This window comes from Pristis pectinata, chromosome 13, assembly GCF_009764475.1.
Source record: "Pristis pectinata isolate sPriPec2 chromosome 13, sPriPec2.1.pri, whole genome shotgun sequence".
Taxonomy (NCBI): Eukaryota; Metazoa; Chordata; class Chondrichthyes; order Rhinopristiformes; family Pristidae; genus Pristis; species Pristis pectinata.
This window is the reverse complement of record NC_067417.1, coordinates 45,515,769-45,540,572: the sequence shown is the minus strand read 5'-3', so window position 1 is coordinate 45,540,572 and position 24,804 is coordinate 45,515,769. Positions and strand designations below refer to the sequence as shown.

The following is a 24,804-nucleotide window of genomic DNA, read 5'->3' as shown; positions in this document are numbered from 1 at the left end:
TACGGTTCTTGAGTTCCTTGTGAAATGGATTCTTACTTAACCAGCTTTCATATTACATCCTATATATCTTTAGTCCAACAACGATGTCACAGGGTGAGATTTATGATGGACAGGACCAGAGGTGCCCAAATATTTTTTGGGTTGGGGCAGCAGATAGTGGGCCAACACTGTTGCCATCAGTTCCATGCATGCAATGCACTAGTTCATGGTGGCCACTAAGCACGCAATGTGACACCAGACACTGGCCTTACCTCAGTGGTGCAAATTGCGTACCAGGCTCACCAAAACAGGGAAGAAGGTTTAATCCAGCCACATGGATGCTACAGCCAAGAAAGGACACCAATGCCCCTAATTCCTCAGAAGGCTGAGGAAATTTGGCATGTCCTCGATGACACTTACCGATTTTTATAGATGCACCATAGAAAGTATTCCATCACAACTTGGTACGGCAACTGGTCTGCCCAAGATCACAAGTAATTGCAGAGAATTATGAATGCAGCCCAGTCCATCATGCAAACCAGCTTCCCCTCCATTGTCTCCATCTACACTTCCCACTGCCTTGGGAAAGCAGCCGACATAATGGAGGACCCCTCCCACCCTGGTCATTCTCTCTTCTCCCCTCTCCCGTCAGGCAGAAGGTAGAAAAGCCTAAGATCATGAACCACCAGACCCAAGGGCAGCTTCTATTCCCGTTATCAAACTCTTGAACAGACCTCTCAGATGCTAAAAGACGAACTCTTGATCTTCCAATCTATCTCGTCTTGGCCCTTGCGCTTTGTCTACCTGCACTGCACTTTCCGTGTAACTGCAACACTACATTGATTTCTTTTTACTACCTCAATGTACTTATGTTTGGCATGCTCTGTCAGCATAGCACGCAAAACAAATGCTTTTCACTGTATCTCGGTACACGTGACAATAATAAACCAATACCAAGAGTTGTCCTACCCTTGCATTAGTTCAAGGGCTCCAACCCACATGGTTCGCTCTCCATCTTCCTCCAGCTGGGCTCCTTCTTTAACCTTCTATCCTTACGTTCCCCTCACTGCCCAGGTCCTCAGTGCCCCCTGGATAACATTTGCCCGAATCTCCTGCGCCCCTAACACTGAATGTCAGCCTAATCCCCCCCAATCAACTGCGGGCCTGTGCCTTCTTGCTCACCGCCCTACATGTTCCTTTGTCCCAACACATTTCCTCCAACACTGCTGCTCTGCTCAATGGTGAGAGAATGTGGAGGAGAAACCAAACACACTGTCCGTAGACCCTTGGACCTCGTGCATGACAGAATATCAGATCTTCCTTAGCATCGGGGGTCAAGCAAAGAGCTGCGGGCCATGGTTCAGTTGTCCCGATACAGCAGTAAAATGAATGCAAATGATTAAGACTGAGTTTTTTTGGGGGGGGGGGGGGTGGGGGCAGGGGCAGGAGATTGAAAGCATAATCCCCCAAATAGGCAACATTGTTCAATAGACTTGTGTGTTCAGTGAGTGATACTGCAACTCTATTGTCAGACACTGTGTGGCTCTCACTGCAACAACGTACAACTGGAAAGAACAATACAGAACAACATCCACATTCCAAAAGCAGCCCATCATTGTAACTAAAAATATGCAATAGGAAATTCAACAATGTTAGGAGTATGTATAACTGGTTTATTGTGACATGCACAATTATTGCAGAAGTTATTACTTAACCCTCGATTTGCATGCCATGGCACTGAAACAAATGACATTCACTTCATGAGAATGGAAACAGGTTTCCCTCCTTGAAATGCTTTGCTCCAGTTTCAGTAACAGATTGGAAATCTCACACGTCAACTACACCTAGCTTCACCTTCACCTCTGAATCTCAGCTCCATGACCTAAAGATGGGCATTTGGATTGAAGCAGTCCTCCCACCTCTGTGAGCAAAACTGCCACTTTATGAAAAACATGATGGCACTTTAATAATGTCCTGATAAGATCCAGCCTTGTGGATACTATTCTCCAAGAGGAAACACTTTTCTACGATTACATCAATGTACCCTAACTTTCTCCATTGCCCAGTTTGAAAGATTGCTCCTTGTCAGGTATTATTCCATGAGTGGTTATTACTCACGTATCCCTCTGACAATGAACGTATTGGTATTGGTTTATTATTGTCACTTGTACCGAGGTACAGTGAAAAACTTGTCTTGCATACTGATCGTACAGATCAATTCATTACAAAGTGCATTGAGGTAGTACAGGTAAAAACAATAACAGAATACAGAGTAAAGTGTCACAGCTACAGAGGAAGTGCAGTGCAGATAGCAAGGTCATAACAAGGTAGATTGTGAGGTCAAGAGTCCACCTCGTCGCACAAGGGAACCGTTCAATAGTCATAACAGTGGGATAGAAGCTGTCCTTGAGCCTGGTGGTACGTGCCCTCAGGCTCCTGTATCTTCTGCCTGATGAGAAAGGGGAGAAGATAGAATGACCCACGTAGGTGGGGTCTTTTATTATGCTGGCTGTTTCACCAAGGCAGAGAGAGGTATAGACAGAGTCCATGGAGGGGAGGCTGGTTTCTGTGATGCGCTGGGCTCTGTCCACAACTCTCTGAAGTTTTTTGCAGTCCTGGGCAGAGCAGTTGCCATACCAAGCCGTGATGCATCCAGATAGTATGCTTTGTATGGGGCATCAATAAAAGTTGGTGAGTGTAAAAGGTGACATGCCAAATTTCTTTAGCTCCTGAGGAAGTAGAGGCGCTGGTGAACTTTCTTGGCCATGGCAACTACATGGTCGGACCTGGACAGGCTATTGGTGATGAAGCTCTTGACCCTCTCGACCTCAGCACCATTGATGTGGACAGGTGCATGTACACTGCCCCCTTTCCTGAAGTCAATGACTAAATATTTTGTTTTGCTGACATTGAGGGAAAGGTTGTTTACATGACACCACGTCACTGAGTTCTCTATCTCCTTCCTGTACTCCAACTCATTGTTATTTGAGATATGGCCCACTACAGTGGTAGCTTCTGCAAACTTGTAGATGGAGTTAGAGCAGAATCTGGCCACGCAGTCAAGAGTATATAGGGAGTAGAGTAGAGGGCTGAGGACGCAGCCTCGTGGGCACCAATGTTGAGAATAATCATGCTGGAGGTGTTGTTGCCTATCCTCACTGATTGCGGTCTGTTGGTTGGAAAGTCATGGATCCAGTTGCAGAGGGAGGTGTCGAGTCCCAGATCTCAGAGTTTGGTGATGAGTTTGCTTGGAATTATAGAATTGAAGGCGGAGTTGTAGTCAATAAACAATAGTCTAACGTAGGTGTCTTTACTGTCCAGATGCTCTAGGGCCAGGGAGGTGGTGTCCACTGTGGACCTGTTTCGGTGGTAGGCGAATTGCAGTGGGTCGAGGTTTTCCAGGAGGCTGGAGTTAATGCGTGCCATGACCAGCGTCTCGAAGCACTTCATGATGGTGGATGTCAAAGCCACCTGTCAGTACTCATTAAGGCATGCTACTTTGTTTTTCTTAGGTACCGGGATGATAGTGCTGTTCTTAAAACAGGTGGGAACCTCAGGTTGAAGCAGGGAGAGGTTAAATATGTCTGCAAATACCCTTGCTTGCTGATCAGCACAATGTCTGTATAACATAGCCCATTTCTAGAGCTCGTCACAGCCTTTCCAAATACTATCTAACGTCCTGTTTACTTAGCTCAAGAGATTCAATGTAGCTCCTGGGGATCAAACACAATTAGGAACCTGGGACCATACTAACTTAATTTGATCTGTTTGCTTTCATTCTTTGAACCTGCACCTGCCCTTCCTCTGTTAAGGAAGCCACGTGGTTGCCAATGTTAATCAAAGATGTGTAACAACAGCCATGGTCGCTTAATACTTTCCCTCTCTTAAGTGCAGAAATATTCATCGCCTGCTCCTCTTGGGCCCAAAAAATGCCAGGAATCAGCAATGTTATGCATATGAAAGCTTGGTATTTGCACATCAAATACCATGCATTCCACTCACTTGTTATTCTCCCATATGCTCCTCTTCTCCTCCCCAGTATTCCTTCTAGTTTCAATATTGTCTACCACAGATGTTCAACCACTTGTGGATCTTCAAGATAAAATCTGGCACTGCCAAACACAAGAAGTTACAGTAGAAGTTACAGTAATTGGCAGGCACGGTAGTGTAGCGGTTAGTGTAACGCTATTACTGCGCCAGGGACCCGGGTTCAATTCCGGCCACTGTCTGTAAGGAGTTTGCACGTTCTCCCCGTGTCTGTGTGGCTTTCCTCTGGGTGCTCCGGTTTCCTCCCACATTCCAAGGACGTACGGATTAGGAAGTCGTGGGCATGCTATGTTGGCGCCGGAAGCGTGGCGACACTTGCGGGCTGCCCCCAGAACACTCTACGCAAAAAGATGCATTTCACTGTGTGTTTTGATGTACATGTGACTAATAAAGTAATCTTATCTTATGCAAGATGGCTACAAGCTTCTAAGAATATTTAATAACTGTCTTAAAGGAGGTAAAGGAAGAAGAAAGGTATTGGGTAAGAATCTCAGAGCTTTGAGCCTTGGCACTGGAAGATACGTCTGCTAGTGATAAAATGATTAAAACAAGGAATTTTCATAAGGCCAGAATTGGAGGAATGCTGATATTTCCAATTATGGAGTGAGAGGAGCTTATAAAAATAGGAAGACACAATTCCATAATGGGATTTGAAATAAAGGATGAGAGTTTTAAATGGAGGTTTAACAGAAAGAGCAATATACACCATTGTCTAGCATTAGATTTACATAATACATAAATGGTGCAAACACATATCTTTTAACCAAGTGTACTTATTGGTGAGAACAACAAAATGGAAAAAGTGTACTGTGACTATTAAGTTTCTGATCGGTGGTTGATGGAGGTATATCTGTGCAAGAAGTATGCCTACTAACATTTATGCATCCCATCGTAATTCTAATAGCAAATCCAATAATTACTTAGAGTGCATGCAAGAATAGTATAGCTACTAAACTAAAAGCAGACTCCATAGTTGTACTCTGCCACTTTGTACGAAATACAACAGTTAACTTAAATGAGGAGAGTCTCTATTGTGGCTCAGCTCTAAAATTGCAGTTCTTCCCATCTCCGCCTTGAATACTAAATAGTCCTTCCATTAAATCTGCGCCATTTAAAATGGTAGCATTTTTAGAACTGGTCTTATTATTACCCAATGTAAACCATGATTTCCATTAACCAAGATACCTGTGGCTCAGCTGGGAGTATTCTCACTTTGAGCCACAGGTTGGAGGTTCATGTCCCACACCATGGATTTCAGTATGAAACTATAGGCCAACAGAACAGTGCTAAACTGAGGGAATGCTCCAATCTTGAACCTACCATCTTTCAGGTTTGGCTGAGAAGACACATAGCTCCCTTGACTGTCTTTCAAGACCACATAAAACACGCTGTGGTGCTATTTTGAACTGTGGATGTGTTATTCCTGCTGGCCTATCTAATATTTATTTTTCAATCAGTATTAATAAAACACAATATGCGGACACTTAAGATGAATGTTCCATGGCAAAATGGCCAGACCTGTCCTCTGCAACACTCAGGGCAGACAGAACTTCAGCACATTGTGACACCTGGTGTCTTTGTACCCAGGGTGTATGCAATCACCCAATCCAAGCCTACAGTCTAACAACCTCAGCAAGCACATAGTAAGTGGACCACAAGGTACAATGTAACTGGGCTGGTTGACTTGGGATCAGAATTGCAGAGCCCACATCAGGTCTGGAATGCTTCCCATTATTATTTCCTGAATAACTTTGGAAATTTGGCCTATTTTCTCCCATCTTGGTTAGTAGGATTCTCACCAAAGATTATGAATTCAGGGCCCAGGCCAGAGGCCCAAGCACATACCCCTTCCTCCTGCACTATTAAAGGAGTGCTGCAGTGTCAATGAGGCAATAAAACAAACCCCTTTCTGTCCTCTAGCTGAATGTCATGATGAATGGGTTAGCTCTTCCTAGTGTTCTCTGCAACACTTATCACGCTCCTAACCATCATGAGAAGAAAGATACCTGCTCATCAGCTCTTTGCTGTCTGCAGATAGTTACTGCTGGTAAATTGTTGGTGTTTTTCCAACAATAACAGTGACTACATTTTCAAAATAGTTCACTTGCACTGAAGTTTTCTTGAACATCCTGAGGCAATGAAATCCATCATATATACATAAGTGACACAAGAGACTGCAGATGCTGGAATCTAGAGCAAACCAAACTCCTGGAGGAAGTTGGCAGGTCAAGCAGCATCTATGGAGGCAAAGGGGTAATCAAAGTTCTGGGTCGAGACGCTGCATCAGGATTGAGAGTGCAGAGGGATGATAGGCAGTATCCTTCCTTTGAAGGTTCAAGAATCCAATCTGACACTTCCTCCTTCCCCACTAGATTATAGCTGGCTCAGGCACTGTGTATTGAATCTGTAACAAGATTAGACATTGCATTTGTTTACTGCGCAACTGGGAAGATTAATTAAATGTTACAACAACAAATGCTTTGTTTATTCATGAATCCCATCTGATCTTCAACTGATGCTAATAACAAGGGTATTTGCAGGTATGCAGCTAATCACAGAAGCACTCCACAGAAACCAGCAGGCATAAATAGTTTCCCATGTAAAATGAGAGGGAAAGCGAGGTTAAATGCTCAGGGTGCTGACTATAGTTAGAGAGAAACATAATCCACAGATAATACCGCATGATTTTAAAGAATGGTTAACACTTGTTTCAAAAACTTACTAACCTTCGATGTCATATTAAAGCCCAGACAAAGCAGGGACTGATCAACTGTGCCATCCCTTACGAACTGCCACTGCTTAAAATCACTGGTATTGCCCTACAACCCAGGTGCCCTGGAGTGTAGTAGATTCAAGGAGATTCATTCATTGCCACGACTTTATTAATGAACATCATGTTGAAATGAATCCAAAACTTCAGCAAGACCAGATGTGGTTCCAGGATTCCATTTCCAGCCCAATGCAAACACAGACATCTGCCGGAACAAGCTCATGGGAGACCTGAAACTCTCCTAATATGTAATCACTCCGCTTCCACACTTCCAAACTAAATTAAACGCATACCATGCCATACATAGCAATGTTCTTCGGAGGTAGGGCTCTAGATTGTGTGCAAAGTTTCACACTTAATCATCGATTTACAAAATGCAAGCACAAGAATGCAAATAATACCAAGATCACCTCACACATATACAGGTCCTCCACAGCTTACCAACGCCTGACTTACGTACAGCCCGTACACATGACCGAGTGTTTGGGAGACTGGCAGGATGGAATTGCCGGCTGCTGCAGGGCTGCAGGCATCTTAAAAGGAGAGGCTGAATTATATTTTCTGGTGAGAATATACACGGTGCTGACCATTTAATGGGTCCAATTCTACACTCACCTCAACCAATTCTGGATATCATAATGATGAACAAACACCACCTAATCACCTAATGATTAAGCAAACCAAGTTAGCTTGCCTTTATCCAGTTTATTACATCTAAAAGATATTGTAAAATACTTTATAATCAATGAACTTGGCTCGTGGCCACATTTCCAATTTGCAAACTGTTTGGGTTACGAACAGTTCACAGGAACAGATCCCTGTAGTAACCTGCGGAGGACCTGTAATGTATACACAGATTAATTGCATGCAGACAGCCCATTATCACCTCACTTGGCCTTCCTGCATCCAATCAGCTGTTTACCTCTCTGTTGCAGCTGGCTATAGAAAGCTTGCTGCTGAGGTCGCCATAGGCAACCAAAAGGGAGCTTTGATCAGATGTTGCTCTTCCTTTAGGCTGGCCACCTCATCATCATACACAAACTGCTATCACATTTGACCAGAATTCAAACTTGGTAGTTTTGACATAGAGCATCCCAGTTTGATCCCTTATGGAGCCTGCCCACCCCTTGTCCTCCCTTCCTGGTTCTAACAAGCTACATTCTTTCATTTCCACAGAAACAAAATAAACAATGGTTTGAATTTATGTAGGAGCACAGGGACCGTTGCACAATATCACTGATGTTGTGCATGTATGTACAGAGCATAAAGTAACAACCAATTAATAAATGAAAAGAAACTGACAGAAATTATATTTCATTTCCACCGGTGCCAAACCATCACTTGAAAGATGTCAAGTAAAACATGTTCTCTCACATTGGCTAGTTTTTACAAGAAAGCTCCACAGCATTCCTGCATAACCCTCCAAAACAAAAAGATAACAAGCATGCATGCAAGTACGGAGGGCAACCCTACCCTTTCTTATGAAGTCTGCTTTAAAACCTCAGGTGGCTACACATGCTCCACTCAAGATTCCGAATATTCCTCCCCAGACACTGCAAGCTCTTCATACTGATTCCAGCAATCTTTATAAATGCTGAGTACTCAGGCAAACCTGGCTCAACAGGTTGAGAGACAAAAATGTCTGAAAAACCCAGCTAAATTTTTTGTAATAAGCTGCCACACAAAATTTGCCAAGAAGCTTCGAGAAACATATTTACCTCATTCATCTCCTTTGGTTAAAGATTACAGGAGATCTTTTTTGCTCGTTTTTCTGAAGCTCATGCATGGCGTTCTGTAAGAATTTATCTATGGAATCCTCGCATTCATTATATGCGGCTACTTGGGTGACATTGTCTGAAGACAATAGTTAATTTCCACACGTATGTTGATGACACTCAGCTCTGCCTCACCACCATCTCTCGACTCCTCCACATCTACTCAGTGGCAGATCCCTGCACTTGAACCAGATGGAACTTAATGTCTTTGAAAACCCTGAGACGAAGTCTGGGCCTTAAATACGCACCACTCCAAATATGTCCAACTCCACCCTGACTTAGCTTACCTTCAACCTAAACCCTCATTGGCATCTTTGTTACTGCCACATAAATTAAAACCATCATTGTCCCAACAAACTACTGGCTTCCCTCCTCTTCGTTAAACTGGATGTCATCTCTGCTGCCTGTGTCCTGTTCCAAGCCCCATTCACCCTTTGCCACTGCACTCGTGGACTATTTTTAGAAAAAAATGCCTTAATTTTAAAATTCCTATTCTTGTCTTCAAATCCTTCCATGGTCTTGTCTCTGGCCATCTGTATTGCCCTTTCCAGCCTTACAAACCTGAGAGGTAATCGACTCCTCCAAATCTGGCCTCAAAATCATACCACCATTGAGAGTCATGCCTTCAGCTGCCAAGGCCCCAAACTCTGGAATTCCCTCTTTAAACTTTCCATCTTTCCATCCCTCTTCTTCCTTAAGGTGTTCCCTATAAACCAACCTCTGCAATCAAGCCTGGAGCCATTTCTCCTAATATTTTCTTTAGTTTTTGATTGGTAGTTCTCCAAAATGCCTTGGAACTATTTACCATATTAATGGTACGATGCAAATTCCTAGTTTTTGTTATTGAAGGTATCTCCTCTTTACTTTTTCTGCACTATGGTCTTCTTGGGGCTACCAAAATTTAGTATAAATGACACAGTAGCCGCTGCCAATTCTACTCTATTCTGCACAATATATAAACATAGAGAGATCCTTAAAAGCCAGCACACATGCCAAACCCTGTACATTTTTTTCTTTAAACAAACAGGCCTTCTTCATAGGTAGTCAATCTGCGCTGAAGATAATGCCGTTGACTCCAGTTCTGTGGTTTCAAAGGCGAGCGCTGAGGCCTTGTGAGATTCACAGATCATGTCACAAGAAGGACAGGTTGAAATGGTGGGTGGGTTGGTTGGTTGGGTTCTTGCATGTCCCTTCCACTACTCGTGCTCAGCCTCCATGTGCTCCTGGAGAGACCCGAAAACTTACTGCCTTCCTCTACTTTGAGCTCAGAATTCCCAAGAGTCAGTGAGGATGTTTTTGTTTTCTCCCCAGCAGATGTGGAGAACATCCTTGAAGCAATTTTCTTCTATCCTCCTGCAGAGTGCTTGCTTCAGGAACTAGTTGAACATGGTCAGAGCCTAAATGCTGAGAATGTTGGCATGGGAGAGAACACTGGTGTTGGTTTGCCTATCCTGCTAGAACAAAATACAGGATACCTTAGAGGATTTCTTTATTAGTCACATGTACATCGAAACACACAGTGAAATACATCTTTTTTGCGTGGAGTGTTCTGGGGGCAGCCCGCAAGTGTCACCATGCTTCTGGCGCCAGCATAACATGCCCATAACTTCCTAACCCGTACATCTTTGGAACGTGGGAGGAAACCGGAGCACCCCGAGGAAACCCACACAGACACGGGGAGAACGTACAAACTCCTTACAGACAGCGGCCGGAATTGAACCCAGGTCGCTGGCGCTGTAATAGTGTTACGCTAACCGTTACACTACCGTGCCTGCCCACGAGGATGTGTCGTATTTGCTGTAGGTCCCCAGTGCCTTGAGATGCCTACTACAGGCTGCCCATGTTTTCAACACATACAAAATGGCAGAAATCATTACGACATGGTAGACCGTGAACTCTGTGTTGGGTTTAAGGTGTTGATCATCAAACACTCTTTGACTCCGGCAGCCAAGGCTGTGTGAGTGCACTGCAGCAGATAGTAGATTTCATTACTGATACCTGCCCTCGCTAAGAGGTGGTCCCCGAAACACGGGAAGTGGTCCACTCCACCCGAAGGCTTGTCATGGATCTTGACTATCGGGGGTAGTGTTCAGGGGCAGGGGATTGATTGGTGAAGGACCTTGGTCTTCCAGATACTTTGCGTCAGGTCCATCCTCTGCAACACCTCGGTGAAGATGTCAGTGTCTCTGGCTTGGCTTCCAAGCATGTCCATGTGCCCATCAGAGCACGATCAGAGTCTCAATGCAGGGATGTTGGCTTGGGTGTGCAAGCATACAGTAACTGGATGACTGAAGTTGGAGTGATCTTGGCTCATGGAGGCAAAAGTTGAAAAAGAAATTCTGCTTGTGCTACAGATCAGTTAGGATGCAAGGAAGAAAGTTTGAACAATGACACAGTGTCGATTGATCCCAAGCTGCACTGGGATTGGGGCTGAGGTGGAACTGATGCAGGGACCACATCTTATTGCAGTGGATGAGATAAATTTTTGGGACAGCCAAATTTAAGAAGAATCCTCATCAATGCCTCTCTGTTGCTGGAATCGAAGGCTCTTGCGAGGTCAAAGGTGGCCATGCACAGGCTTTGATACTGCTCTTACAGAACCTTCCTTGGATTTGTTTTGTAGTGAAGATCATGTTAATTGCACATCTTGATGAATGCACTGTGACTTCAGAAGCAGCTTTTCGACCACTGGGAGATAATAGCCAAGGAGAATGCACATGATTACTTTCTCTGTGGCACAGAGCAAGGACACTCCTCCATAATGACCTACTTTTGTGAAGATGGTCATGATTAAGAGATCTGAGAACTCCTGGCACATTCTCCCCTTCCCATATGAGGGAGAGGAGATCATGAATTTGCACCCAAGTGCTTCTTCTCTATGTTTCAGTACTTAACCAGGATCTTAACTGCCCTAGAGACCTTGTTGCTTATCAGTTGAACAGAAGGTCTTTTTGACCTTTTGTTGAGCTGGTGTAGTGCTGAGATTGTGGACATTTGAAGGACAATTAAGATTGATAACACCAAGGCAAATTGTTCATACCAGAACCTAGTAGCCTAGGACAATGTGATAAAAGCGAAGAAAGATAGCAGAGATGGCCAGACAGTAAGTACACTGCGGCCAAGGTAGCAAACCAGTCACGCTGCTGATTGCCACCAATAACCGTGAAGAATGCAGAGCTGAAGGTGCAAACCTTGGACTGATTTGCACCTTTGGCCCAGACTGATTATCTGAGGAACATTCATAAAAAGCAAATAACACCCAGTTGGGGACCTGTGACTATTTCAAGTGATTTGTAATAGTGGTAAGAGTATTGAGAGTATTTCTAGAAGCTGTAACATACAAGTAAGGTTATCTTGTCACGGAAATCTTGTCATTTAAACTTGTTGATAGTTCAAGACTCAAATTCCAATGAGAGGCAGAAGGTTGGAAACACTTTTCCTACAAGTTTCCCTTCAGTTGCCTGTGGATTTGTGTTTTCTGTGGAGTTGTCATTGAGAAAATGCTGGAATACATAACGTCGTAGTAGGACATTTATTAAATCATGGACAATAAAGGCAAGTTAATAGGTTTTATGAAAGGGAAGTTACGTTTGATAAATCTGCCCGCATTAGGCCCGTATCCCTCTGTGCCTTTCCTACTCCAAGTACCTGTCCAAACACCTTATGCCCTTTGGTATAGATTTGCCTGTGGCAGCATTCTATGGCCACTGGTATTTAAGGCCAGGTTGATGGAGATGATGGATGGATGGATTAAGTGGTGATTGCTCCATTGGTGGTCGGCACCTGTGATGGTGCTGATAATGCGATCTCTCGCTTGGTGTCAGTGACAGTCCAATAGGTGCCAGTGCCTGGACTGAAGTTGTTCCTGGAGGCTTTGAACTTTACTCTCTAATGAAACAAGATGTTGGTTATGACCAAGCCATTTTCTGAGCATTTCTGCAGGAGAAGGACTCCATTGGATTTAGCTTTCCCTACCCCTTTCCTGCCAAACCCTACCTTTCCTCAGTTACATGTCCTTTCCAACTCTGGTGTTGAAAGGTCGCCAGGGAGAATCAGCTCGTCTCTGGTTGGAACTCAGGTCAGGGACTGCTCATGGCCGGAGCAGGATTCCTCTCTGACCTTACCAGACCTGACCAGAGAGTTGGATTAACAGTTCGGAATCTAATTAAATTCCAGATGGGATTTGAACTTGATTCCGAACTGCTAATCCAGCTCTCTGGTCAGGTCTGGTAAGGCCAGATAGGAATCTTGCTCTAGCCACGAGCAGTTGGTTTCAGTAACGATGGCTGCAAAATTATGAAATTGTCATCAAAAACTCATCTGGTTCACTCATCTCCTTCAGAGAAGAGATCTGATTTCCTTAACCTATCCAGAAGGTAATGTGCTTGACTCAGAAATGTCCTCTGAAATGGTTTAGCAAACCACAATATTTGGGGCAATTCTAGGCGGGTAATAAATGCTGACCTTGTCAGTGATGCAAAATTCTACCCCCCCCACCCCCTCCACCCCCCAAAAAAAATAAGAGAAGAACTGAGGCTCATCTCACTCTTACCCTAGGGAGAACGATAGTGTCAACAAGCGATATTACTACCACAGGAGACTGCAAGTCAATATTGTAGCGTCCTAACTTGTTGGGTTCAGAGATTTCTTGCACACAGTCCAATCAGCTATGGTAGTAAGATGGTAGCAAGCAACCAAGATGTTAAGTCTACCTTGAAAGAAAACTCAACCACTATCAAAACACAAACAGATTAGAAAGGATCAGCAACAAAACAGGAAGATAACCACTTCCTGTTGCCTCTGAAGATACAAGTCTGAGAAATCACATCGTCTTCCCTCTATTTAAAAAGAGGGGGGGGGGAAGCATGCTTGAAATACACAGCAGGTTTGTTGGCATCTGAAATTCAAAAAAAAACAGGTTTTGTGTTTCTGGAAGAGACCCTCTGCTGGAACCCTGTGAGAAAGTCTTGATTGAAAGCATTAACCCATGTCTTTTCAGATACTGCCAGACCTGCTGTGTATCATAATAGCCACTGCTTTTAATTCATTACTTTGTATACAACTTACAGAAGCTTTTTCAGCCCTTGTACAACAGAAGTGATCACCTTCGATTGCATTTCCTTTTATATTCCTGATAAAATATGTACTTAATTTATTTATTGATATAGACTCCTACTTCCAGTAGCAGTTCCCCTGTGTATCAACACTAAGGCAAAAAAAAAGAAAATTCCCAATTATAATTCAGTATCATTTCTAATCAGCAGCAAATATCTTTCACTACTTAATTTACCTTCTGAAAATATTTTATTATCTTGAAATTGTTATGGGGGAATCTTATCATTCTCTGTTCAGGAAAAAAAAGCCTGTTTTAGTTTACATCAACTATAATCCCTTGTTGCCTAGATGTTATAGTGAATTTTGCTGTGGCTTCCCATTGCTTAATATATTGCTTACTCAAGGGTGCCAATAATTACATGTAATAATATGATTGCAGCGGAAACAATATATCCTCTTCGCCCTGCTAGATGGATAAAGATATAGTGTAAACTGAGCAAGCAGTAAATCAAGTACCAATTATTGAAGGGTTTTGGAACAGCGCCAAGACAGGTTTTGATCTCCTGATTCCAGGCACGCAATGCAGAACCACTGAAAGGGGCGGCGCCTTTGAGGGTGGGAAGCTGAAATGCAGTCAGGGCTCTTTGACAGACGCTGCCCTGATTTAGCACGGGAGACTTGCATGCGAACAAGCCAAATCTCAGTTGAAAACACTGGCAAAAGTCACACCAGTGGCTGCCATCTTATAAAACAAGGTAAGTCAAAGGGACACAGAATGCAAAACTTAAATGTATTGCATTAGCATCCTGTACTAACATTTATCTGAATTTTCTCCCTTTGGGGTAAATTCTCTTCCTCTTTTACAAATTGCCGTGTGAGTAAGCAGGCAGGTGGCTGAGTGTTGCCTATTCTCTGGCAGTCTTTCCTTTCTTGGCTGTTGTCCAGTATAACTACAGTCAGTAAGCTAACCATCTCTACCTGCCAACTCCAATATGGAGGTATACATCAAAGGCTCTGCAGTTAGTCTCCCAGTGGGTATACTGTCTTCCATTTACAACTCAACACCAGGATTAACATCCAGCAGTGGAAAGTAACTTGATCATAGCTTCTCCTGATATCATTCTGTCCAAAGGCCCATCATGGTTACATTTGAGTGGTTAATACCAATTGGATGTTGAAGTACTTGGTGCCCGGGAGCAGAGTGACTACCACAGCACTCTGGGGATAGGTCAGCTATTCTAACAGGATTTATCATAATGCAAATTTTAAATTTTATTTTTCTTCTGTCAGTTTCAGAGAGAGTTTCCTGTAAAATATTGTATTTTAAACTACGTCCAGCCCACAAGTGACCAAGCACTTTTAATGCACAATATAGAACTGGCCTTTTTCACCACAAGTTGTGGTGTTAAAAAGCTCTTATTATTCAACCCACAGAGATATTCTCCAAGTTCCAGCACAACAACTGGTCCTTCCATAGTAAAAAATGCTGGAGGCACTAAGCGGGTCAGGCAGTATCAGTGGGGAGAGAAACAGACGCTGTTCGGTCAAGGACCCTTCATCAAATGCGGAGAAGCTAATCGATGTTGGGTCTCACCCTGTGCCTGTATGCATCAGACCAATTATACACAAACAAGTAAAAGCTATTCTGACACGCTAAGATAAAGGATCACAGTGCTAACTGGACTGGCTCTCTAATAAGGATGCGGATAACAAGTTTACATAAGCAGTGTAGCTGATGCCAAAGTTCATCAAGAGATGATGAATAAAGCTCACATTTCCAACCTCAGGGCATTTCGAGAAAGCTCAGAGAAAAAGAAATATTCAGTGAATTAACACATCTGCATTTTGTGGTTTGCAGTGTAGCCAGTGTTAAGGCAGCAGCAAATGAAGTTATCCTTCAGGATGAAATTAGACTGATAGGTACAGTGGGCAACAGTGATGCTCTTACCCTCAAAGTAGCTCTTGGCTCTCAGGAAGCTGACGCTGAGCCGGAGGACTGACAACTTGTCCAGTTTGTTGATCACCTCCTTGGGAAATGGCAACACCTCGCCCAGTCGCTCCAGTTCGGTATTCAGCCGTGCCCGATGTCTCTTGGATGAATTGGACTTGACGCCATCCGGTTTACTGGAGAAAAAGGCAGACTTGTATTTATATAGAACCTTCACAATCTTAGGACATATCCAAAGCACTTTGCAGCCAAATTAATTACTGGAGGTCATAATCCAAGTTTAACATCTCCACCGCGGTCGCTCTCCCTTAATCCCTCTCCCATCAGGCAGGAGATACAGAGTCTTGAGAGCACATACCACTGGACTCGAGGACAGCTGCTATCCCACTATTATCAGGCCTTTGAATGGACCTCACATACACAAAAGAACTCTTGATCTCCCAATCTACCTCGTCATGGCCCTTGCACTGTATTTGTTTACTTGCACTTTCTTTGTAACTGTAACACTATATTCTGCATTCTATTTTTCTTTTACTATCTAGGTGTACTTATGTTTGGCATGATCTGTATGGATGTCATACAAACAACTTTTCACTGTATCTCAGTACATGTGACAATAATAAACCAATACCATCAGAAATTGGGACCTTTAACAGAGAAAAGTACTTGGTCAATACTACACAGGAGTGTCAGGGTACATTATATCTGTTTAAGGAGCAGGACTCATATCTGAATGAGATGCCTGATGTTATGAGCAACTAATTTTACCAAACAGTTCATTTTATAAATTTGATTAATTACAATTCTCAGCATTGGTAGAGTTAAGCTTATATCCAGAGAACCAGCCAACTCTTTCCGCATTTTGGCAAACAATTTACCTAACTGAAGGAGACCAGTACTATAACCTCAGAAATTAAACACTTTCACAAGTATCATCCATTCTATAGAAATCTCCAGCATGATCCAGCCCCCCAGAACTACACTGCATTACCCATTAAAATCCCTCTCCCAAACCTGTGCTAAACCCTGCTTCACACCTACATCCAGACCAGATTTGAAGGGGAATGAAAACCAAGAACTGGGCCACTGGTTAGAGGCAGCAGGATGTGAGAGATCCATCTTGAGATAATACGACGTATACCACTGCTTTCTAAATTCCACCTCTCCTTTGGAAATGGTAGGTTGCGGTTAGAAAAGACCCCATTCCTCCCTTTTCCATATTCTGAATAAGTTAAATCCACTGGAGTAAGTTGGATGGTGCAAGGTAGGTGCATTTTTCAACCCACTTCTCCCCCTTCTAACCCTACAATTAATTGAAGAATGCCCTTTCACTTTCTCAAAGTCCACAGATTTGGTCTCTTCCAGCTGGTAACATTGTCACCAGATGAAGAAAACCTTCTTCCGACCCTAAAGAGAACAGAATCATAAAGTCACAGAGTTGTACAGCACAGAAACAGGCATTTCGGCCCACCACATCCGTGCCAACCCTTTTGCCCATCTACACAACTCCCATTTGCCTGCATTAGGTCTGTATCCTTCTACGCCTTGCTAATTGCAGTGTCTGTCTAAATGTCTCAAACATATTGATTGTATCTAACTCTACCAATTTCTTAGGCTGTGAGTGTCCAGATATCAACTACTCCGTGTAAATAGATTCCCTTCAAATCCCCTTTCAAATTCCTTCCTATCACCATAGACCTATACCCTCTTGTTATTGACACCCCTACCTCGGCAAAAAAAGATTCTGACTATCTACCTATCTATGCCACTTATAATTTTAAGTACCTCTATCAGGTCTCTCCTCAGCCACCTTCATTCCAGGTAAAATAAGCCCACCCGATCCAATCTCTCCCCATAACTAAAATCCTCCAATCCAGGCAACATCCTTGCGAATCTCTTCTGCACTCTCCCCAGGACAATCACATCCTTCCTATAGTATGGCAACCAGAATCCCACACAATACTCCAAGTGTGGCATAACCAATGTTTTGTAAAGTTACAACACAATGTCCCAGCTTATATATTCTATGCCCCCACCTATAAAAGCAAGCATGTTAAATGCCTTCTTCACCACCCTATCTACCAGTGTTGTCACTTTCAGGGAACTAGAGACTAGAACCCCAAGATCTCTCCGTTCATCAATATTCTTCTGTGCCCTACCATTTACTGCACATGTCCTAAACTTATGTGACTTCCCAAAATGCATCCCCTAGCACTTGTCAGGATTAAATTTCATCTGCCAATGCTCTGCCCAGCTTTCCATCTAATTTATATCCTGCTGTAGTCTTAGACAACCTTCTTTGCTATCCACAGCTCCACCAACTCTTGTGTCATCTGCATACTTACTATTGAAATTAGCCTTCCCCCTGTTCAAGGCCATAATTTGAGGACCAATCTTATCCTCTTCCATAACTTCCTGGAAACTTACAGAATTATGGTCACTGTTCCCAAAGTGCTCCCCCAGCGACAATTCGATCACCTGCCCAGTTTCATTTCCTAAGGGAAGGTCAAGTACAGCCCTGTCTCCAGTATACATAATGCTTCAAAAACTTTTTTGGATGCACTTAACAAATGCCAACCCACCTAAGCCCCTTACACTAATGCAATCCCAGTCAATATTGGGAAAGTCCCCAACTACTATAACTCTATTGTTCTTACATCTTTCTGAGATTTGCTTACATAATCTGTTTCTGTAATTCCTGCTGACTATTGGCATGGCTATAGTATAACCCCAGCAAAGTGATCATCATCCTCTCATTCCTAAGTTCAACCCATATGGGTTCATTGGACGATCCAGCCAGGATATCCTACGTACTGCTGTTATGGTCTCTCTAATCAGTAGTGCAGCTCCTCCTCCACTCCTGCATTCCCCTCTGTCACGTCTGCAACTTCTATACCCCGGAATGTTAAGCTGCCAGTCCTGCCCTTCCCTGAACCACGTTTCCACGATTGCAACATCATAATTCCCTGAACATTGCAACAAAGCAATCCTGCAAAGCCTTTCACCACACAGGCGGGATGTGCACTTTATCAGCAATAAGGAACAGGAATTCTGGCTGTTTTCCTCCCTCTCTGGAATTTAAGGAGGCTACAAAAAAAATTGCAGCATTCCTTCCCCTGCAGAGGAACCAGTAACTGCGTAACTTGGAGGTTGAAGCTGGCTCTGTACAGGCCACTGTTGCTCTGTGGCACAGGATTCAAGTACAGTGTTTTCTGTCCCACTCAGGACATTGTGAGGTTACTCAGGAGTGTGTTGGAGCAGTCCAGAACTTGCCACACACTCTCCTTCCTCCTAATTGTCCATTGTCTTGCTTCTTGTTTTTCTTTTACCATTTGCAATGGCTTCCATCTCATTAGCTGCCTGCAGCAAGCATTCCATACTCCAGAACCTCACAGGGTTAAAATTGTTTCTCCTAACCTCTGTCTGATCACTCTCAGTGATGAATTATACTTGATGATCTCCCTTGTGATTGACATCCCAAGTAGATAAATAGTTTGTCCCCATTCACCTCCATAATGCTGAAATCTTCCTTTGGCCTCCTTTGTTTCTCTGCTCCGATGGACTTGGTCCCAATATCTAACGTCTTTCCATTTATTTCTCTTAGCACCACCTTGGTGTATCAACACTGCTGAGTCCCTATGACTTGAAGGTCCTTTCTCTATTTCATTGTTGGATAACCATTGCTAGGCATAAATTGTGTTCTCTATTTGTAACATCTAAATCAAAGTTAGCTCGTTTTGCACTTTTATCTATTTGCAATCGATGGCTTTATCTGTACGCAACTGCACCCTCAGGAAAATAGGTCACCATCTTTTTGAAGAAGCCATACGTTTTCTGTGTAGGTCTCTTCCTTTTCCTCACTGCGTAAAGGGTCGAGTTTAACATGATTTCAATGCAGGTGGTTGTTCACTGCTGAAAGGAAGACAGAAGGTGAGACTGCTGAGGATTACGTGCACCGCTCAAACGTTCGAAAGAATTAATTACCAATAAAAAATTCAAACAACCTTAACAAAAGTAGAATGTTATTGCTCTCTCCCCGTCTCTTTCCTCCAAGTGTTCTTCCTTACAAGCAAGTCATGTAGCAATACACTTATCACCAAAATGATCATGGATGCAATATGCATGAAGCCAGACTGCTGGCTACTCATTTGCAGGAGAGGTCAGTGGAAAGACGTGTCCCACCAGAGTCTAATCCATCCTGCAGTTGACAGCCACATTAAGCACTTTACAGAAGGGGTCAATAGTTAGTGATGGGGTACAAGTACGCTGTTTCCTTAACCCATCTAACCCAGCATTACAGAAGCAACCCAAATCATGGAGCTCCTGAAAATCAGTGACCAAAGGCCAAAGATTGACCTTCAAATCCTTACAGCACACTGAAGGGGGAAATCAGAGCAGATCACAGTAACTCAGTACATGACTTACCACAAACTGCATATAACGTGAGGTAGTATTGTGAACATCTGTTCCAGTGAGACATCCGGTCCTTTGGCAGGGGAGGTAGAGACATTGACACGTGTTCATTGGGTGGTACTCCACTGGGTCACAGGAAGAATGTGCAAACTCCACACAGACAGCATCGGAGGTCAGGATTGAACCCAGGAGCTGTGAGGCAGCACACTACCTGCTGTGCCACTGTATCATCACCTTTAATATGCAGCCTTTGTTTTTTTTTAACAGTCTTGGTATAAATGACTCTGCTTAACTTTGATTATACTAAGCCAGAAGATGAACATCACAAAATCAAGAACAAATGTTGTTCCAATTGAAGCAACACTTTGACTCTTCTGCTAAGGTGCTGTATCTTAGGCTATGAATATGAATTAATGTTAGGTGATCTATTTCGTTTGTTGAAGTGAATAACTGATCATACCCTATAATGGTTTGTGGAAATCAAAAAACTTGAGAGATTTGTGCTCACAGCTTGTAAGATCAAAAGCCTGCACAGTAATGTGCATTTACAGCCTTTGTTTTTCTCTCTTGAAACAAAGAATTTAAGGGTGGAACAAAGATACACATTATAGAGCATACAATACCTGAAGTATGCTTGGTATGCACTGTTCATGTATATAATTTTATATCAGAAAGAAAAGGCACATCAAGTATTCATATACTGCCTTTCACAAACTTGACCTGTCCCAAAACACTTCATTCCCAGTCAAATAAGTGGCATCACTCTGGTAAAGTTAGGACACAACAACCAAACTGCTGGGCTCCAGGTTAATATTGCTTCTTATTAGTATAAAACCTATGAGCACTTCATTTTGAAAAAAACACAAGCAAAACAAAGCAGGAAAGCACATAACACTACCTTGGGGAATGGGGAAAGAGGGGGAGGAAGATGAGTTGTACAATACAGAATAATCATATCTAAATCAACAAATAAACAGTTAGAAAGCAATGTGACATAGAAGTGATTATGTTTGTCTGTCCCATGTTCACATATAGAGATGTGTTATGAAAGCAACTGGAGCTTTATGAATGTGTAGTGTGCACAGCTTGGCGGTGCACTGGATACAATGCAAAGGCAATACATACAGGTAAGCAATAGCTACATGGGGATTATTTGGTTTTAGTCATTAGTTTTCATAACTCTTGTACTTTAACCTGCTGTCTTCTGGAGAGAAAGATTTCAGTTCACAAACAGATTAACTAAACCAGTTTCTCTTACCACATAGGTAATCAGCTTGATTGATAATGAGAGATGCAGTATTTAAATGATTAAAAAAAAACAAAATGTACAGCAACAGATTAAAAGATTAATTAGAGCAAGGCAATTAAAGACTAGGAAGTAAAATGGAGACACGAGAGACTTACGTTGCACTAGGAAGTAAAACCCTAGTTTAAACAACTATTTTAATGTAGCATGATTTCCAAAGCTCAAACAACATTAATAGATTTTTAAAATATAGCACAGATGATCCAGAGTGAATTTGATTAATGTTTTTATTTATTGTTGGCAGCTGAACTCATAATGGAATTACCACAAAGAGGTTGAAGCCTGGTTGTCTATTTTAGCTGGTAAAATGCAGCAGTGTTTAACCTTCCCTGTTCCTTTAAGGAAATTTGATATTCATTTACAAAGGAGGATTCTACAGCATTTCAGCTGCTAGCAAGTCCCCAGCTTTTGCTTTTCAGGAGGTGATAACTTAGCAAAGTCTGAGAAGTCAGCAGGAAAATGACCAATTCTGCTTGTCTATGTTTAAAATTTTTGTTTTGGTAAAATGTTACACATTTGGATAAAATGGAACGGTGAAGAAAGTGCACCAGTGCAATTGTAAATACTATCTTATCAAATTTAATACCATCCATGACAATGCAGCCAATTTGACATACAACCCATTCACCACCTTAAATATTCACTCCCTCCACCACCAGTACACACTGGCTGCAGTGTGCACCATCTACTAAATGCCCTGCAGTTACTCACTTAGGCTATTCTGGCAGTTACTCACTTAGGCTATTCTGGCAGCAACTCCCAAGTCTGCAAACTCCTCCACCAAGGACAAGACATCAATCACATGAGAACACCATCAACAGCAGGTTCCTCTCCAAGTTGCACACCATCTTGACTGGGAAATATATCACTGCTCCTTCATTACTGTTGGATCCTGAACTTGCTCCCCAACAGCATTGTGGCAGCAACAAACAATCTGCTGGAGGAACTCAGTGGGTCAAGCAGCATCAGTGGGGAGGAATTGTCCTGATGCAGGGTTTCAACCCGAAACTTCGACGATTCCTTTCCTCCCACAGATGCTGCTCGACCTGCTAAGCTCTTCCAGCAGATTGTTTGTTGCTCCAGATTCCAGCATCTGCTGTCTCTTGTGTCAGCATTATGGGAGCACCTGCAAGAGAAGGACTGCAGTGTTTCAAGGAGACTCATCACAACCTTCTCAAGGGCAACCATGGATGGGCAATAAATACTGACCTTGCCAAGTGGTGCCTAGATCCCAAGAAATGCACAAATCCAGAAAAAAACGAGTTGCATTCTGATAGTGTACCTTCAGCGATGCAACCTTAGAGATAGATACTGATGGGGCAGTGATAAGTGTTATTAATGGACTCAAGTACTGCAGGTGGCGATGCCTATCAGCATCAAATCTGGTCACCTAACTACAGGAAGGATATCGGTAAGATTGAAAGAGTGCAGAGAAGATTTACTAGAATGTTGCCGGGCCTTCAGGTGTTGAGTTACAGGGAAAGATTGAACAGGTTAGGACTTTATTCCTTGGAATGTAGAAGAATGAGGGGAGATTTGACAAAGGTTTACAAAATTATGAGGGGTATAGACAGAGTTAATGAGAGTAGACTCCTTCCACCTAGATTAGGAGAGATAAGTACGAGAGGACATGGCTTTAGGGTGAAAGGGGAAAGGTTTAGGAGGAACATTAGGGGGAACTTCTTCACAAAGACTGGTGGGAGTGTAGAACGGGCTGCCATCTGATGTGGTAAATGCATGCTCACTCTTAAGTTTTAAGAATAAATTGGATAGATACATGAATGGGAGAGGTCTGGAGGGTTATGGACTGGGTGCAGGTCAATGGGACTAGCAGAATAAAGTTTCGGCACAAACTAGAAGGGCCAAATGGCCTGTTTTCTGTGCTGTAGTGTTCTATCCCCAATTACCTTAGACTTGTGCGCAGGCAATGATAGACCTATTTAATTCAAGCCAATAATAAAAAAAAGTATGCTCCTGCCATTCACATAGACACACTTTCTGGACTCCTGTGTTGATATCTTCAATGCAAATTGCAATTGAATTTTCTGCTTCACAGCCCATTGAGAGCTGAATGGATAGAGAAAGAGTGGAGAGTGGAAAAGCAAAAAACTGTAAATATAAAGCACATACACAAGCTACAAAAAACAGATCACAACTGGTCCATGAGCCTTGAGAAAGCAATGATGAATTACTTCACAGCATCCCTGGTCATGCAGTCTTCGTGCTGCAGGGTCTGCTGTTAACATTACCACTCATTGGAAGATAATCCTAAATTTAAAAACAACTAATAAAGACACAGAGCAGGTGTAGCAGTTTTCAGAGTCATATGCCACAGAAACAGAACCTTCCTCCACCAAGTTCAAGTTGTCAGTCTTTCCCAATTCAAGCAGATGAACCTTACAGCAATAACAGAAACAAACCAAAAGTAGAGCAGCATATTCAGATTTTGTAATTTACCTTCATGTGTGGGTTTTATACATTCTTTACTTGTTGTTCAGTTTAGTTTAATGTCATCAAGCTGAGAGGGAGGACCACAGCATTACACAATTAAATTAGATTAAATTTTAATTTAGCAGATGACGGTTAGCAATGACTTTAAAAACAGATCACAAAAGTCTTCATAGTATCACAGTACATCCATACAAAATGGATCCAATGCAACATATATCTGTAGGTCAACATTACTGGAGCATTACAGCAAAATGGATATTTAGTCAAACTTACAATAAAGACGGGGGACATTTATCTATTTAAAGGCACACCTCAAATGAAGAAGTGGAAAGAGCATCAAATGTTTATCTAGCATACAATAATACCACGTCCTTTGTAAAACTTTTAAAACACAAAGAGAACCATTAACGCAACGCAATTCAACATCAATATGGGAATCCACTCTGACCTTTCACCAAATTGCACAAACACAGCATCTCCCGAGAAACAAATCGGAATAGATTTTAAATCCATAGAAGTATTTCCCTTACCTGTTAAGGAGGCAACGCCAAAGTATTACTCGCAGTGCTCTAAATGAGAGAATTTGTAATTCAAGACTATTTTAACATGTTTATGCTGCTCAAGAGTTAACGGCTACAACTCATTCAAGAGTCTTAGGAGAAGTCAACTTTACTGAGCTCCGATAAACTTGGGGGGTGGGGGGGGGGGGAGGACGTGAAACAATCTCCAGCCACTTGGAGCGAATGCACCTTAACACCATCCCAAACTTCTTGAGCACACCTGAGACGAGGAAATTGTTAACTATCGGCAAACCCAAGTACAACCTTTAATTCCCTTACATAAAACAAAGTCCCAGAATATCTTTGCTGCGTCGTTGCACTTAGTTGGTTACTTTTTCCACTCGCATTGGGCGAACTCCACTGCAGCGCGACACAAGGGTCTGACCACCGCGGTTGACACTCGCCTGTCAATCAGGCGGAGAGCCTGATTCCGATTGGCTGTCCCGCGGCAGGTCGCCGCCTATCTTTCCACGGGGAGGGGGAGGGAGGGACTGTCCGCG

General features: G+C 42.8%; 1 protein-coding gene across 4 annotated transcripts in view; it reads right to left on the bottom strand.

Annotated features, from left to right (window-relative positions):
- The window catches only part of LOC127577226 (aryl hydrocarbon receptor-like), a 61,499-nt gene extending 36,846 nt beyond the window's left edge, over positions 1–24,653 (bottom strand). For 2 of the 4 annotated variants that reach the window (XM_052028223.1, XM_052028226.1), the window contains exons 1-3: positions 24,275–24,653; positions 19,404–19,483; positions 15,575–15,750 (exon numbers count right to left, since the gene is read on the bottom strand). In XM_052028223.1, the coding sequence (XP_051884183.1) occupies positions 15,575–15,750; positions 19,404–19,459 (232 nt within the window). In that variant the 5' untranslated portion in view covers positions 19,460–19,483; positions 24,275–24,653. Of the gene's footprint in view, positions 1–15,574; positions 15,751–19,403; positions 19,487–23,750; positions 23,812–24,274 lie in introns of all 4 variants that reach the window. The other 2 variants (XM_052028225.1, XM_052028224.1) reach the window with 2 other exon arrangements.
- Between the last annotated feature and the right edge of the window lie 151 nt (positions 24,654–24,804).